The sequence below is a fragment of the Emys orbicularis genome, chromosome 1 (genome assembly GCF_028017835.1).
Source record: "Emys orbicularis isolate rEmyOrb1 chromosome 1, rEmyOrb1.hap1, whole genome shotgun sequence".
Classification (NCBI taxonomy): domain Eukaryota; kingdom Metazoa; phylum Chordata; order Testudines; family Emydidae; genus Emys; species Emys orbicularis.
Window position 1 is genome coordinate 124566019 of NC_088683.1, and position 16248 is coordinate 124582266.

The window sequence follows — 16248 nt, forward strand, 5'->3', positions numbered from 1 at the left end:
CTGGGATTGGGTGACAGGTCATAGATCACTTGATGATAACCTGTCTGTTCATTCCCTTTGGGGAACCTGCCATTGGCCACTGTCAGAGGACAGGATACTGGGCTTGATGGACCTTTGGTCTGACCCAGTATGGCCGTTCTTATGTTCTTATATTATATGACTGCTGGTGCCCTGCTTGCTCTATGTCATCTTTCAATATAGCTCACTAAATATTGAAAATACTGAGTTTCCTTCCAGTGTATAATGTAGATTTCCCAGCAATTACAGGGGGGTGTCTCTTTTTTTCTTCATTAATTCATGAATTCATTTTTTTCCTCATTTTATTCTAGGTAGCATAACCATAACTCCAAAAGACTCCCGGTGGGTAGGTGCCTGGTGGCTTGGTTTTATTATAGCTGGAATAACTAATCTTATTGCTGCCATACCATTCTGTTTCCTGCCAAAGAGTCTCAAAAAGCAGGAGGAAGAGAATAATGACAAAATTTCATCTGATCTCTCCAAAATTAAAGGACACCAGAGCAGGCATCACGAATCTGAAAATCATCAGCCAGTGAAGTGGTCAGTAACTTCAGAAGGCAAGTGTTTCATATGTTCTGCCAAACTGGAAACCTACCAGTACAATGTAACACAGGAATACCCCCCCCCCCAGTTATTTGAAGTCATTGGGTTTCTGGGTGGCCATGAAGGTTGACCTGCATTGGGTCAATTACATAATCAGGACCTACATTTAAAAGTTTGCACTAGAAACAAACTGGAACTGAGGAAAAATGAGTGACCAAAATTAACTAAAACCTGTGTTAAAATTAGTGATGGGTAAGCCTAAAAAAATCAGAAGGTTCTTTTCCCAGCAAGTCATGCTGTATTATTTTCATGATCATCACAGATTTAATGGAAAATGTGAAATCAACTGTCTGCAATGAAAAATACAGAAAGCCTGATTTTCCATTCTGGCTGAACTGTGCTCAATGCAGGAATGTGGGAGGGTAGAGGCAAGAAAAAAGATGACATTGTGTATTCTGTTCTTCTATTCTGGTTCAGTTCTGTAGTCTTTTATTTTATTTAAAGTGAATTTAGTAGTGTTGTATTGCACCATTGTGGATTTGACTCTGGTGGCTAGAGTTGCATGTGCAACAGAGTGAACGTTACCTCTGCTACTTGCTTCAGATTTAGAGTGTCTAGGAACACGTAAAGACCACGGTTAGTGACCACACGCACATTCACACATACGTGGTCTAGTCTCTTTTACAAGTTTTGTTAAAGTTACAATTAAAGTTATGATTACCTAAGCATATAAAAAATTCTATAAAGATCTATGCACAAGTTAAAAATATCGTTATACTCACACATCCTTAATGATATTCTTAAGGTCTGATGGCTGCCTTGCCAATTGATCATCAGAAGAGGGATGGTTCCTAATGGAGTTTCCCATAGGGAACTCAGTATTCCTAATCTGGGCACCCTCTTTTTATAATGTGATTCTGACTATACCTCATTAGCATTTATGCACGTAGTGCACCCTGCGGTTAGAGCATGTGTTAGAAAAATGTGACTACCGGATATCTTGTAAGCAAAAACTTATTCTGTTAATTTTTCACAATATCACCCATTGGTATATCTTTTCCTGTAATTTAGTGGGGGGGATAGGGTCATTCTTTGGTCACTTACTTATGTCAAGCATTTCTTAAGTTTATGGCCTAGTATGGCTAAGTTAAAATCTTACAGGCCTTAGCCTGTAGGCCTTGTGTTTCAGCCCTACCTACTTAGATACCTACTATGTAATTATCCCTTCTAACTACTGATCTATTTTATACTTCTCTAATCCTACAATTTAACTCTGTTTTGCATACAATGATTATATATCACAGGGGTGGCCAACCCGTGGCTCCGGAGCTACATGCGGCTCTTCAGAAGTTAATATGCGGCTCCTTGTATAGGCACCGACTCCGGGGCTGGAGCCACAGGTGCCAACTTTCCAATGTGTCGGGGGGTGCTCACTGCTCAACCTCTGGCTCTGCCACAGGCCCTGTTCCCACTCCACCTCTTCCTTCCCCCTCCCCTGAGCCTGCTGTTCCCTCGCTTCTCCCCCTTTCCCCGAGAGCCTCCTGCACGCCACGAAACAGCTGATCAGAAGGGAAGGGGAGGCACTGATCGGCAGGGCTGCCAGTGGGCGGGAGGTGCTGGGAGCGGGGAGAGGGGAGCTGATGGGGGGCTGCTGACTTATTACTGTGGCTCTTTGGCAATGTACATTGGTAAATTCTGGCTCCTTCTCAGGCTCAGGTTGGCCACCCCGATATATGACATAACATGTTAGTTAATCATAACATCACACAATAAATGAACAATAAACTAAAATCATTGGCTACAGTTTCCAATGTAAGACATGACACAAGCTACAGAGGAACCATGGAGAAATCACTTAGGCCTGGATCCTGCAGTGAGATTCATGTGAGCAGACAGTCCCTTTGGCCTGTGTGCTGCCCCATTGACTTCAGTTTCCCCAGGGACCTTCTGTGTAGATCTCACTGTTGGACTGGGGCCTCAGTTGGCATGTCTCCACTGAAGTTTCTAGGATTACCATTTCTGAGGATTCTACTGTAATTTCACAGCCTGTATTCTAATTGATGACCAGATTCTGCCCTCAGATACTCACCTGCAAATCCTACTGAAGCCAGTGGGATAAGCACATAGGTGTCTGAGGGCAGGATCTGGTTCTGAATCTCATTGATTATTTACTAATAATTATGCCAAGCATTTTAAAAAATAAAATTGTATATTGTTTCTTTCAGGTTTCTTTAGCTCTCTGAAAAGAGTATTGAGTAATAGAATTTACGTAACATTTTTGTGTTGTTCACTGTTACAATTCAGTAGCTTTATTGGTTTCTTGACTTACAAACCAAAATACATGGAACAACAGTATGGTCAGTCCGCATCTAAGTCTAACTTTGTAACAGGTGAGTGTTACAGTGCTTGGGAAAGTATTTTGATATGTATTTTATTGAGCATGGTGAGTTTTTTGAAGGGAATTAGAGTCCCCTTCTGTGATGGAATTATACAAAGTCACCATAGAGCTTGATTCTGTGGTGGACAGTTAGGGTGACTGTAATGTGTCTCTCTTTGTTTCCTTTTCATGAGCCAAAATTGTAATAGATGGCTGCCAGGATAAATTTGCATGAAGCTTTGAAGATATAGAATTGCTAAGGACTCTATTGTGGCTTTGTCATGAGCAACTTTGGAGCAGACACACCAGGTGGCAGATCGTGAGACATAATCTCAGAGTATTACAGGCTATGTCTATACTTGTGCGCATATCCGAGTACTGGTTTATGTTCATACTATGTTCATACTTGTGTGTGTTTCCCATATACATATACACATGCATGCTGTGCTGGACACTAGTACAAAGCTGTGAACACACGTATACCTGTGTCCACACTATCGCTGTAGATACTTAATGTTAGCACTTAATGTTTCAGGAACAGTATTCCAGGATTCTGTGCATCACAGGGAGACACTCTAGGAACTGCTTTGCTGTGTTTTGTTGGTACGGTCTTCTGCTTTCACACATTTGCCTATGGCACTTCCTGATCATGTTGCCCTTCACAGTTATTCCCTACAAAACTGGGTGGAAAACATGGAGCAAATGGATGATTATCTGGTTCTGCTTCTGCTCCTTATTGCGGATCAATGGGTATGCAGTGGAGTATGCACTCTGTGAGATGTTGGATGGAATCTGGCCAGCATTTTCTGACACATGGAAGATGGCTGACTTTGAGGGTTAATGACAATTCATTCAGCTCACATGGTACAGATATGATGAATACCAGTGTTGTCATGGTATGCCCTTTAGTTGACCGTCACTTCTGATGCAGGAGAACTAGCACAGTGTGCTGAGATCATATTGTTTTGGAAATCTGGGATGACCAGTAGTGGCTTCAAAACTTCTGAATGAAGAAACAGACCTTCATTGACCTGTGTGAAGAGCTTGCAAAACCCTTCCAGCACACTCCATTCAAGGAAGCCATACCGATTCAGAAGTGGGTTGTTATTGCCCTGTGGAAGCTGGCAACACCAAAAAGCTATAGGTCTGTTGCAAACCACTCTGGGTTTGGAAAGTCCACTGTCAAGGTTGTCGTTGTGCAGATTTGTGAGGCAATTAATTTACCCAGGGGTTGCCATAAGAAAAGTTCCAAAAATAATATATGAATTTCTGAGGATGCAGTTTCCAAACTGTGCAGGGACTATTGATTGCACTCATATCCTAATATTTTACCCATCACAAGGGGCACAACTGAGTATGTGACCCCAAAAGGTTACCATTCAATCGTTTTGAAAAGCTTAGTAGACCACAGGGGCAGATTCATTAATACAAATGTGGGAAACTCTGGGTGCTGAGGAGATCAGGATTGTACTTGAAGTGGGGGAAAAGGGATTTTATTTCCCAGCAATGTTGTGGTTCTATACAATGTGTCTGTGCCAACTTGTATTGTAGCATACCTGCTTCTGCTTTGGCTCATGAAACTGTACCCAACATCAATGACCCTGGAAAACAGGAATTCAGTTACAAGCTAAGTAGCTGCAGACTGGTCGTGGAGTGCACATTTGGTAAACTGAAAGTGCATTGGTGCTGCCTTTGCAGCTGTCTGGATGCCAGCATGGCAAACACTGTTAATATAATCATCGCCTGCTGCATACTTCAGAACATTTGTGAGATAAAGGGAAGTGTTTCCATCCTGAACTCAGGACAAGTCTGGTTTACAAACTCTGTACAGGAAGCTGAAGTAGGAAGCTTTCGGCCCAGCCAAGAATGAAAAAGCACCTTCAATTCATCATTAGGAAGGAGGACCAACACGCAGTTAAACAAAACAAAACGTTTACTAAAAATATACAGTTGCTAGGGTAGACGTCTGCCACTGTCTGCCTCCTGGTGTCTCCACTGCTCTGAATGGGTGGTACTCCACAGTGGGCTTCTGCATGGTGCAGTGCATGTCACCCAACATGCTGGTGCAGCTATTCTGGCTGATACTTTGGAGCGGACAAAGCCAATGCTCCTTCCAGTGGGAGGGAAAATCTAGCACTTCTCCGGATCCAACTTCCTCTTCCATGGTGCAACCTGTGGTACAGGTAGTCAACACAAGGGCATAAGGAGGTGCCTTATGTGCCCTTACCCTCTCATGACGCTGCACGAGTTGGGACAGAGTTTGGTCCTTAATTACATAGATCTAGATGTATTTTTCACAAGTTCATTGGCAAAAGTATTAGGGGAGATTCTTGGGCCCTTGAAACATCATGGTGTTTTGAGACATGAAATAAATTGATGAAATTTTTCAGGCAGCATGTTATGAAAATTTTCACCAATTTCAATCAGCTCATGTGTTAAATCTGTTATGTGTGACAGAATGTGACTACACCTCTCCAGTATCCCTTCTCTCTCTTTTATTGCAGGAGTAACTGCTTTACCTGCTGTAAGCATTGGGATTTTTTTAGGAGGGCTCATAATGAAGAAATACAAAATGAGCATGATTGGAGCTACAAAATTTGGATTTGGAATGTCACTGATGGCTTTTCTCATAACCCTCTCATACTTTTTTGTGGGCTGTGAGAACCATGTAGTGGCAGGACTGACAGTATCTTATGATGGGTATGTATACATCTTATGTAATATAGAGCACGTTTCTTTTCTCTGGTAGCAGAGAAGCATTACAAACTGCATAATGTTTTGTCATGATTGAATAAAAACACACCATTGTAGTACTTAGTGTATCTTCCACAAATACTGAAGGATTTATCGCATTAGAAAATGTCAGATTCTAAATTTGTATAAATTGTAATGGAGCTAGATTGATTTACACCAGATGAGAATGTAGCCCTCTTTTTTATATCGATATACTTTGTTTGAAAGTTACTTACTGCTACTTTTGGGGGGGGGGGTTTATAATTATATCAGTTTGGGGTATGGGTCTTAATTGAATAACTGTGTCAGTGTGATTCATGTATAAAATGAATAACAGTTTTAGGGTGTGTAGTTTTAGGCAGCTAGAATGGTGGGACTGGACACAGATAGTGTCAAGAATTTCACTGTGTCTTAGAACTAAAGGTCTGATTTTTCTGGGCTACAATGGGCAGAAATCCCTTTCTTTGTCATAGAATTTTTCATAACCCAGTAGTCATCTGTATTTCAATGTACGTGGGATGGAAGCTGAGGCCACAAGATCAATGTTACAAGAATAGGAACAATTTAAGCTTGTTTACCTAGAATATTAGTTTAGTTCTATAATAATGAGGGTATCAAGTAGGAGTGAAAGACAAATTTGTGAAATTGTCCTTTAATGTTTAATTGAAACATGGATTTTGTAATAAAACAATGTTATGCCTTTGTAAATTTACCTCGTAAGCAAACCAGTTGCACGTCATGAAACCACCTTATTTTCTGTCTGCAACTCTGACTGCAAATGTGCCACGAAGCAGTGGGATCCTGTCTGTGGAGACAATGGAATCACGTACATGTCAGCTTGTCTTGCTGGATGCAAGGCTTCGACAGGACACGGGAAGAACAAAGTAAGAGCCTTACCCAGTTTTTCCCCATCTTTTTTGCTTAAGAACATTGGTATATTAGTGATGTATATTTAGAAAAGATCAAATTGATTGCAGAGCAAGAGGAACGGTCATGCATTTGTGAGGATCACTGAGAACCACAGACTTCCAGAGCTAGATGCTTGAGTCTCTGCAGCTTGAGCAAAAGAACCAGGCTCTGTATCTGGGGGCTGTAACAAACTCACATTGGGCACTGAGGGGAACACACAACACACACTGATGAGTGTTACACATTGCCTAAAGGCAGACCTCCGTTCGTTTGCCTTTTGTAAATCAGGTCTTGGCTACATTGAGGTTTTTAGCCACCAGTGTAACTACACTGAGGTAGTTGCCCATGTGCAATCTCTAGGGCAGAGGTTTTCAAACTGTGGGGTGCACCCCCCCAGGAGTTTGCAGAGGAATGTTCAGGGGGCAAGTGGCAATGCCAGGCAGCTCAGGAAACGATGCCTGGTGGCTCGGACCAGTCCCCGCGCAGAAGGGCTTGGGGAGGGAGCGCCACCTTCACCCCTTGACTCACCTCAGTAGGCCACCCAGCCTGTGAGTCAGTGACAACATCCCGACAGCCTCCATGCCCAGCTTGGACTCTGCCCCAAAGACTGTCGCATGCACCTTCCCTAGAGTGACCAGACAGCAAGTGTGAAAAATTGGGACAGGGAGTGGGGGGTAATAGGAGCCTATATAAGAAAAAGCCCCCAAAATGAGGACTGTCCCTATAAAATCAGGACATCTGGTCACCCTAACCTTCCCCCACCCTGAAAACCCAAGGGGTGGGTATTGTGTCTATTTTTGTCTGGGTTGGGGGGACACAACCAAAAATTTTAACTCAAAGGCAGGACTCAGCTCAAAAAGTTTGAAAGCCGCTGCTCTAAGGTAAATGTGCTGCACAGATATACACTGCGACTTGTCCTGGGACAACTTACCTCGATTTGAGGCGCTTTGTCAAGGCTGGAATGAAAGGGTTGGGAGATACAGGGATAGATTCTCTGCTTCACTTGATCTCTGTTTTGACATGGGGGGGGGGGGGAATGGAGAAAGGTCTTAGAGAGCCAGTTGCAGTTTTCTGATTCTTAGGTCCAGCTGTGGCCTTGATGAGAATTAGAGCTACTTTCTAGCAGCTCGTCACACCCCTTCCTGCCCCTAACATGCCCCTACACCTGAGGTAGACAAGGGACTGGTGCAAAGGGGACCAGATCTGATTACAAAATCCAGCTTTTAAATGTTAACAATGTTTCTTTAGAGAGAGATTCCTGGCTCACAGTAGAGCTCATATTGTAATGGAATACTAAACGGCATTATATGATTAAGCCATTAGGTGGTGCTGTGTGTAAAATACCTTATTTAAGCTAACCTTAGCCATACCTGGCAGAGCATTAAAGGATTCTATGGTGAAGACACCTGTGTATCTCTGAGAAATAAACTCTGTAGTCAGCAGAGCCGTCCCTAGGGTACGGCGAATCGGGGCGACCACCCTGGGCCCCATGCTTTGGGGGGGCCCGCAGGAGGAGGGTGGGGCGGTGAGGCAAGCGGGCGAGTGGGGTGAGGAGGCAAACAGGGAGGCGAGCAGGGGGTGGGGGCGAGCAGGAGCCCCCCCACCAGAACCTCCCCTTTTCCCCAGCGCCTCCTGCCCACCAGTGGGCCTCCTGCCTCTTACCGCCTTCCACGGATCAGATGTTTCGCGGCGTCAGGAGGCACTGTGGGGGAGGGGGGAGGAGCAAGGGTGCAGCACACTCGGGGGAGGGGGAAGAACTGGGTGGGGAAGAGGCATGGAGGAGGCGGGGCTGGAGTGGGGCCTTGGGGGAAGGGGTGGAGTGGGGCAGGGCCTGGGCGAAGCACCCCCCAGCAGATAGGCGCCGAGTTTCTAATATCCCAGGCCCTGCCCACCCCAGGGACGGCCCTGGTAGTCAGTCTATAATTGATACAGAAGCTTGACCTGCTGGTAGCAGCCTTGCAACCTACCATGTACAAGAAGTACATGACACATAGGAAAGAAATTACTGACTGTTGAAACCTCTGAGAAATGCAAACAAGAGCTGGTTAGATGCTCCTGGGATGTTTACCTGGGTCATATTTTCATGTGAGGTTTTGCTTGTATTTTAATGCTGTATGCCATATTGAATTAATGATATACCGACAAATCAAAATTGTGTCTTTTAGGTGTATCATAACTGCAGCTGCATGGAAATTACAGATTCACAATCAGGAAATACCTCTGTAATTTTGGGACAATGTCCAAAAAGTGATGACTGCTCAAGAAAGTTTATTTATTATACAGTAATGCAAGTTATAAGTGCCTTTTTCTATGCTTTAGGAAGCACCCCTTTATATATGGTTATGTTTAGGTAAGTGAAACCAAAATAATTTTTTTAATATCAGTAAGGGCTTTTCCCATAATGGGGGACTTAATTTCCCCAAATTACCCTAACTTTCTTGAAATCTAGCACTCTTTTACTGCTGTCTTCTCTGAATCCATTTTTAATTATGAAGAATTAAAACGGTTGGTGTGCACTCCCACCAAATTTAACTATTACGTTCATACGTTACAGTCAGTTTCTCCCTGTTGCTATTAAGCTGACCTGCGTTGGCTTTTACATCTGAATTTTGTGTTTGTAGCACAGAAAACAATTAGATGTGTTTCTGTGATTAGGAGCTACAAACACAAATGGTTATGTAGTTTGTATAAGTAGACTGAAGAACAAAAGAAAGTCCAGCTGAAACACGTTTTGTTGACACTGTTTCTTTATGTGAAATAGGAGATGGATAAAAGCTTGGTAGTGAAAAAGTTTGGTCACTATGAAATCCGAAGGCAATTTGGAAGCAAAATCAGTGGGAATGCTAATAGGAGTTCTAAAAATTATTTTGTCATAGATGAATATGCAGAAAGAGGTGCTAATATAATATGAAGAAATAATTGTTGTTTAAGAAGGTGGTTTTTCATGACAATAACTTTAAAGGGATCCAACACACATTGGATATATAATTAACTCAAAACCCTTGTCAGATTCCCCTGTGGCAGCAGTTTAGCTTAATCTCTTGGAAATTAGTTATACACCAATTTGAGTGGCATGTTGCTTTGCATCTTTGCTAAGAATGTGGCTCTTGAAAACTCAGCCTTTGGGAATGGCATTACAATGTTACAAGATGCTGCCCCAATTATGCCATTTCTAGAAGCTTTGCCCTAGGGCAATATCATAGTCCCCATCAGTTCATAAAGCCCATAATGAAAATGCAGTAGAACGGGTATTTAGGGACACCCAATTCTGCAAAACATGGGTAGAAGGTGCCAATATTTCATATAGATTCACCTCACTAATTATGTGCTGTACATTGACTTCCCAGTGAATATTCAATGGAGAGCAATTGATTAGTTCACTCTTCACACGTCATTTAATGTGTTTTTGGCAAATGGATGAGACAGCTTCCTTCTGAAGTTTTGTATTTTGTCATTAAGAATAATAATTCTGTGGGGAAATAATACATTTTAATGAGGACGTCTAGGTATTATGGAGACCTATTATTGTGACTTACATCTATCTATTTTTAGGTGTGTTCACCCAGAGCTGAAATCTCTTGCAGTTGGTCTGTACACACTCATTTTGAGAGCCCTAGGTAAGATAAATTATTCTGACTAAACTATTTGAGTTTTTTAGATACCTTTGAGTGTCTGCGTGGCTTTAAATGGCACCAAGTGCATTGGCAAAACAGATGCACAATTTGGCAGTGCTATTACAGGCGAGTCGCATCATACGTGCATTTAACTTACGTGAATTCAACTATACGCGCTCGGCAAAAAAAAGAAAAACAAGATACCTGTAAATAGTGCGGGCGATTCCACCCAATGAGCATATGCCCCGGAGTGAGCGTGAGATGGGAGACATGAATCTGCTGTTCCCTCAATCGGTCTCAGTTCCTGCGTGCCTCTCATAGGGTGAGCATCTCGCCGTGCTGAGTGTGATTCTAGTGTTTAAAGATACGTATTTTTTGTACAACATGGCCCCTAAATGCAAGCCAGCTACTTCATCTGGTGCTCAACCGAAGAAACAGCGATCTGTTCCAACGCTGGAGGAAAAACTGGCTGTGTTGGACTTATTGAGAGACGGTATGTCGGTCTCCAACGTGGCGCGTAAATATGGCCGCAACGAATCTAGCATCCGTGCCATCAAGATTCAAGAGAGAGAAATTCATCAAGCCGTGGCATCAAGTGCTCCAATAACTGCTAAGGTGATGAGTCAGGTGCGTGATAAGACTTTAGTGAACACTGAAAAGGCATTAAACTTATGGTTGGAAGACATGAATCGTAAACATGTGCCTATCGATGGCAACACGTTGCTAGAAAAGGCTCTTAGCCTCTACACGCTGTTCAAACCTCCTGCCGAAGAGGGACAGCCTTCTGATGATAAGGAATTCAAAGCCAGCCAAGGTTGGCTTAACAGTTTTAGGAACCGTTTCAACCTCAAAAACGTGCAGACTACTGGTGAAGCTGCATCTGCCAATGAAGAGGCAGCAAAAGCCTACGCCGAACAATTAAAGAAAATCATAGAAGAAAAGGTCTATCTTCCGGAACAAGTTTTTAATGCTGACGAGACTGGGCTCTTCTGGAAAAAAATGTCCAACCGCACTTACATTTCGAAATCAGAAAGACAAGCCTCTGGCTTCAAAGCAGCTAAAGACCATGTGACTGTGTTGTTTTGTGGCAATGAGGCTGGGCATTTAATAAAGCCAGGCTTGCTCTACAGGGCTACAAATCCCCGTGCTCTAAAAGGCAAGAACAAAGATCTCCTGCCTGTGTTCTGGCAATCAAATAAAAAGGCTTGGGTGACGGCAGCATTATTTCTGGATTGGTTCCACAAGTGTTTCGTTCCGGAGGTCAAGTGGTACCTCGAAGAGAAAGGACTTGACTTTAAAGTGTTGCTGATTGTAGACAATGCTCCTGGCCCCCTGCGGCACTCCGGTTTGCACATAATGATGTTGAAGTCGTCTTTCTCCCGCCCGATACCACCTCCATCCTCCAACCTCTCGACCAAGGCATGATTCGCTGTTTCAAGGCTATGTACACGAGGCTTACATTCTCACGGATACGTAGCACTATGGGTGCTGATCCCAATCTTAATGTGATGGAGTGTTGGAAGTCCTTCAACATTGTTGATTGCACCACTTATATTAAACAGGTAATGGATGCAATCAAGCCTGAAACAGTCAATGCATGTTGGCAAAACCTATGGAAAGAATGTGTGAATGATTTTAAGGGATTTCCCGACCATTGACAAAGAAGTGAAACACATTGTTCAGGTGGCCAGGCAACTGGGTGGTGATGGCTTCGTCGACATCCTTAAGGAAGAAATTGAAGAATTAATTGAGAGCCATAGAGAAACAGTGACTAACGAAGAATTAGAGGAACTGATAAAATCGTCTACAGAAGATGAAGATGATGACGACGAACAGGAAGAGCCAGCAAGTTGGAATCTTCGTAAATTTGCTGAAGTGTTCCAAGCAGCGAAACACTTGAATGATTTAATTTCTGAATACGATCCCTCTATGGAATGAAGCCTCAAAATCAAACGTAGTATTACGGACGATTTGAGACTGTATCAAGAATGTTTGAGCAGCTCAAGAGACAACAGCGACAGTTGCCGATCACTATGTTTTTCAAGGAAAAACAGCCAGCAGCAGATGAGCCTACACAATCAACTTCTCGAGCTGAACCAGAGCCAACAACTTTGTCTACGACTCGCTCTCCATCACCCAAGCTCTCCGTCACCTCCGTTTCCTGTATTGACATCAAGCCCTGACGACCCCCTGTAATTACCCCCTGTAATTAAAAATACAGTACTGTAAAATTATATTTTGCATATGTACTCTTTATTATATACTGTACATTACTGTATACATTATACATTTATACATATTACTGTACAGGGTTGTATACACAAAATCATGTACAGTATACTGTACTTTATGGGAGATTTAAATGATTTTCAAGGGTAATTTTGACTATACGCGATTTTCGCCTTATGCGCTGACTTTAGAACCTAACCCCCCGTGTAAGCTGCGACTCCACTGTATTATTAATAGTACTAGTGGTAGTAGTAATAGTACTGTAATGCTGAGCCTCTTAGAGCATTTTATGTGGGGACACACACAATCGGCTGCATAAAACCGGATTCTATAAAACCGGCTTCTATAAATCCGACCTAATTTTGTAGTGTAGACAAGCCCTCAGACATCAAGCAGGACCCCACTGTGCTAGGCACTGTGCAAACAAAGAACTTAAAGACAGTCCCCGTGCTAGATTTTGGGCTGCTCCTGGATGTCCAAGATGTGGCCAAGAGCACATTTTTGCAACTGCACCTGGCAAAACAACCTTTCCTCTCTGATTTGGACCTTGCCACAATTACCCATGCCTCACCTCAAGATGAGATTGCTGTAATGTGCTATGTATGGGCCTGCATCCTGGCACCATTCAGAAGCTGATGCTATTGTGGATGCTGCAGCTTGCTTATTAAGTGGAATTGCACATGAAGTGGAATTGCACATCAGGCCAGTGCTCCACAATCTGCACTGGCTTCCAATAAGCTTCTGGGTGGAATTCAAGGTGTTGGTGTTAACCTATAAAGAGCCATAAAAGGTTAGGGCCCTGGTTGCCTGGAAGATGGCCTCTCGCCCTGTGACATACTGCCATAGTTGAGATCAGAAGAGAGAGTCAAATTGGAGCTCCCTTAATATAAACAAGAGGGAACTGCTGGCAGGTTGTTATCTGTGAAGGGTCCTCCATTTTGGAACTTAATCCCCTCATTGGTCCCTCAGAGCCAGAATGTTCCAGACACGCTATAATAACCTATGTTTTCTCTCTCTCCTCCAAGGCAGATGAGGAGGGAGTGGGCTGAGGCGTAGGTGTTGGAACTAGGGGTGCGGCAACACCCCCTGGCTTGAAGTGGTTTCCATCCAGGGCAGGGATGGTGTCCCTAGCCTCTGTTTACCAGACGCTGGGAATGGGAGACAGGGGATTGATCACTTGATGATTACCTGTTCTCTTCATTCCCTCTGGGGCACCTGGCACTGGCCACTGTCAGTAGACAGGATACTGGGCTAGATGGACCTTTGGTCTGACCCAGTAGGGCCGTTCTTACGTTTACAGTTTGGTTCAGTGGCTCCCAGCACCCCCACTATACAAATTGTTCCTGCACCCATGGGCTGAGGTGGATATAGTTATAGGCAATTCTTTGTTTGTTTGTGTGATTTTTAATTCATGGGACAGGTGCCTAGAGCACTATCCAAAAATGAAAAATGAATAAATATGTAAGAATAAGTGTCATAATGGTTTTCTAGGTTTCAGACCAAGCTATATCTGATTAGAAAAGTCCACACTCCCAGTTTGTTTAGGGCCATAGAAGTTAGAACTGGACCTGCAGAAGCAGATCATAGATGCTCTCATAAGAACAGAATATATACATGTGGCCCTCTGGATAGAATACACAGAGAATACACTCCTTTTAGTTTAAAACTGTGTTTTTCTATATAGGAGTGCAATATTTTAATGCAGAAAAAAAGCTGGCACAAACATGGTTCAGTACAGGGTTGGAATCCTGGCATTATTAAAGTTGATGCCAAAATTCCCATTGATTGTAACAGGGCCAGGATTTCACACCATGAATATTATTTTTTAAAATTATTTTAGGGGGGTAAAGGGCAGCATAGGGGAGAGCAAGCCGGAGTGGAGGGTGCAATGGCAGATGCATCTCGCTCTTCCATTGGCCAGTCACAAGGATTTCTAAGCTTTTTCATAGCCTGAACTACAGTTTAATACAAAGATTATGCCAAGTATCATTGCCCCACTCATTTGCAAGGCACAGACCAACTCTCATCCTATTCAGAGAAACAAAATCCCAGGGGCATATATAGCATCTGGGACAGTTATTTTAGGAACGTGTGCATGCATTTTTAGCTGTCCTCAGTGCAGTAAATGTTTTGTTCTATTTTGAACAAATAATTACATTGAGTAAACTTTTCAAAAGTACCTAAAGCCTATTTTCAAAAGAGGAGCTAAATCCCATTTAAAATCTGGCCACCAGAGGAGAAGATGGTGCCCACCTTGTGCCTTTTAGCCCAGCAGTTAGAGCACTGACCTACCAGGTGGGAGATCTGGATTCAATCCCTCCTTCTACTGAAGGGGCAGAAAGGATTTGAACAGTAACCACTGAATAAGGGGTATTCTGCTATGGGTTTCAGTCTCTCTGTGAGAGGGATGGGGCTTAGCACACACCCATCTTGGCAACATCTCCCATTGGCTAGCTCCCCACCAAGCATGCTGGCTTATATGAATCGCATTCTAAGGCACCAGACTCTCCCCATGCATTGTACAGGAGCCTAGGCGCCCAACTCAGGTCTTTGTGAATCACAGTGTTGTTCCAATGATTTTCTAGGGGCCTAAAAGTTAGGCATTGCCACATTCAGTATCACAGCACCTAAATCCTTTGTGAACTTAGCCCCTAAGTGCCTAAGTTACTTTTGAAAATGTGACTTAGGTGCCTGAGTTATACTTTACTGTGTGGGGTAATGCCTAAACACCTTTAAAATCTGGGCCTGAAGCAGCGTTGACAATTTTGCCTACCATCTACTTTTGCACTTGGTTTCCTCTACCCCTCTCCCCGTCTTCCCCCCCATACTTTTTTCAGTAGGAAACAAAGAGGAGTGCCAGGCTCATAAGATGAATTTCACCCCAGTGTAGAGGGTCAGCATGAGGTCCATGTACCACTAAGTCCTGAAAACTGCTGCAGCGCTTGAGCTGCAAACCACCCGTGCTTTACAGAACAGTTTGGGGACTGCTGAGCTAAGCCATGCTGGAGAACGCCATGTGTGTCACCACAGGCTGATAGCCTGGCCAGGCCCTCAGCTGTCAGACCACGTCACTGTGGCGCTCCAAACAGCACCAAAAGTGGTCACCCAGCTCACTATTCTGAAGGATCCTGTCCAACTTCTATAAAGGGAGGAAGCGACTCCCTATAACCCACTGCCCACCTAGAGCACCACTACAGCACAGGGCAGGGTTGGAGCTTAGTATGAAAATGCTATTATATTTTCTAAAGTCGTGCCTCATAATATGACATAGTGATATATTTTTGAATGTTTTATTGCAGCCGGAATTCCAGCCCCCATTTATTTTGGTGCATTAATAGACAGGACATGCTTGAAATGGGGAAGCGGAAGCTGTGGGCACCGAGGAGCTTGTAGGATATATGATTCTGATGCATACAGGTAAGTTAAATCAAAACACAGAGTGGTCGTGAGTTTCCTTTCTGCATCAGGACTCTAAATTATTTGATGTTCTGGCCCTGGTCATCTAATGTTGGCTTCACTTTCATATAGGTCAGTACAAAATCTCAAATGTCAAGAAATCTTCACATTAACTAATCTTGGGGCCAAATCCTAAAGTCTCTTCTCAATACTCTATACAGGCCTTACTCATTCAGGCAAAACTCTCTTTGACATCAATGACTGAGTCTTTCCGGAATAATGGATATACATTCTACACTTTGGACCAGCTCAGAAATCCATAGTCATTGTGTGATTCACGAGCAGGAATAGAAAAGACATCCAAATTCACATTGCCTACCATGCATATTGGGAAGACTGCCAATTTCACTTTATTGACTGTGTTTATTG

At 43.3% G+C, this 16248-nt stretch overlaps 1 protein-coding gene across 1 annotated transcript in view; it reads left to right on the top strand.

The window, feature by feature from the left end:
* The window catches only part of LOC135877298 (solute carrier organic anion transporter family member 1B3-like), a 29767-nt gene extending 13923 nt beyond the window's left edge, over nucleotides 1–15844 (top strand). The window contains exons 7-13 of the mRNA XM_065402714.1: nucleotides 330–578; nucleotides 2763–2951; nucleotides 5443–5638; nucleotides 6393–6555; nucleotides 8746–8930; nucleotides 10133–10197; nucleotides 15723–15844. Coding sequence (XP_065258786.1) covers nucleotides 330–578; nucleotides 2763–2951; nucleotides 5443–5638; nucleotides 6393–6555; nucleotides 8746–8930; nucleotides 10133–10197; nucleotides 15723–15844 — 1169 coding nt within the window. The remainder of the gene's footprint in view (nucleotides 1–329; nucleotides 579–2762; nucleotides 2952–5442; nucleotides 5639–6392; nucleotides 6556–8745; nucleotides 8931–10132; nucleotides 10198–15722) is intronic.
* The last annotated feature ends 404 nt before the right edge of the window (nucleotides 15845–16248 follow it).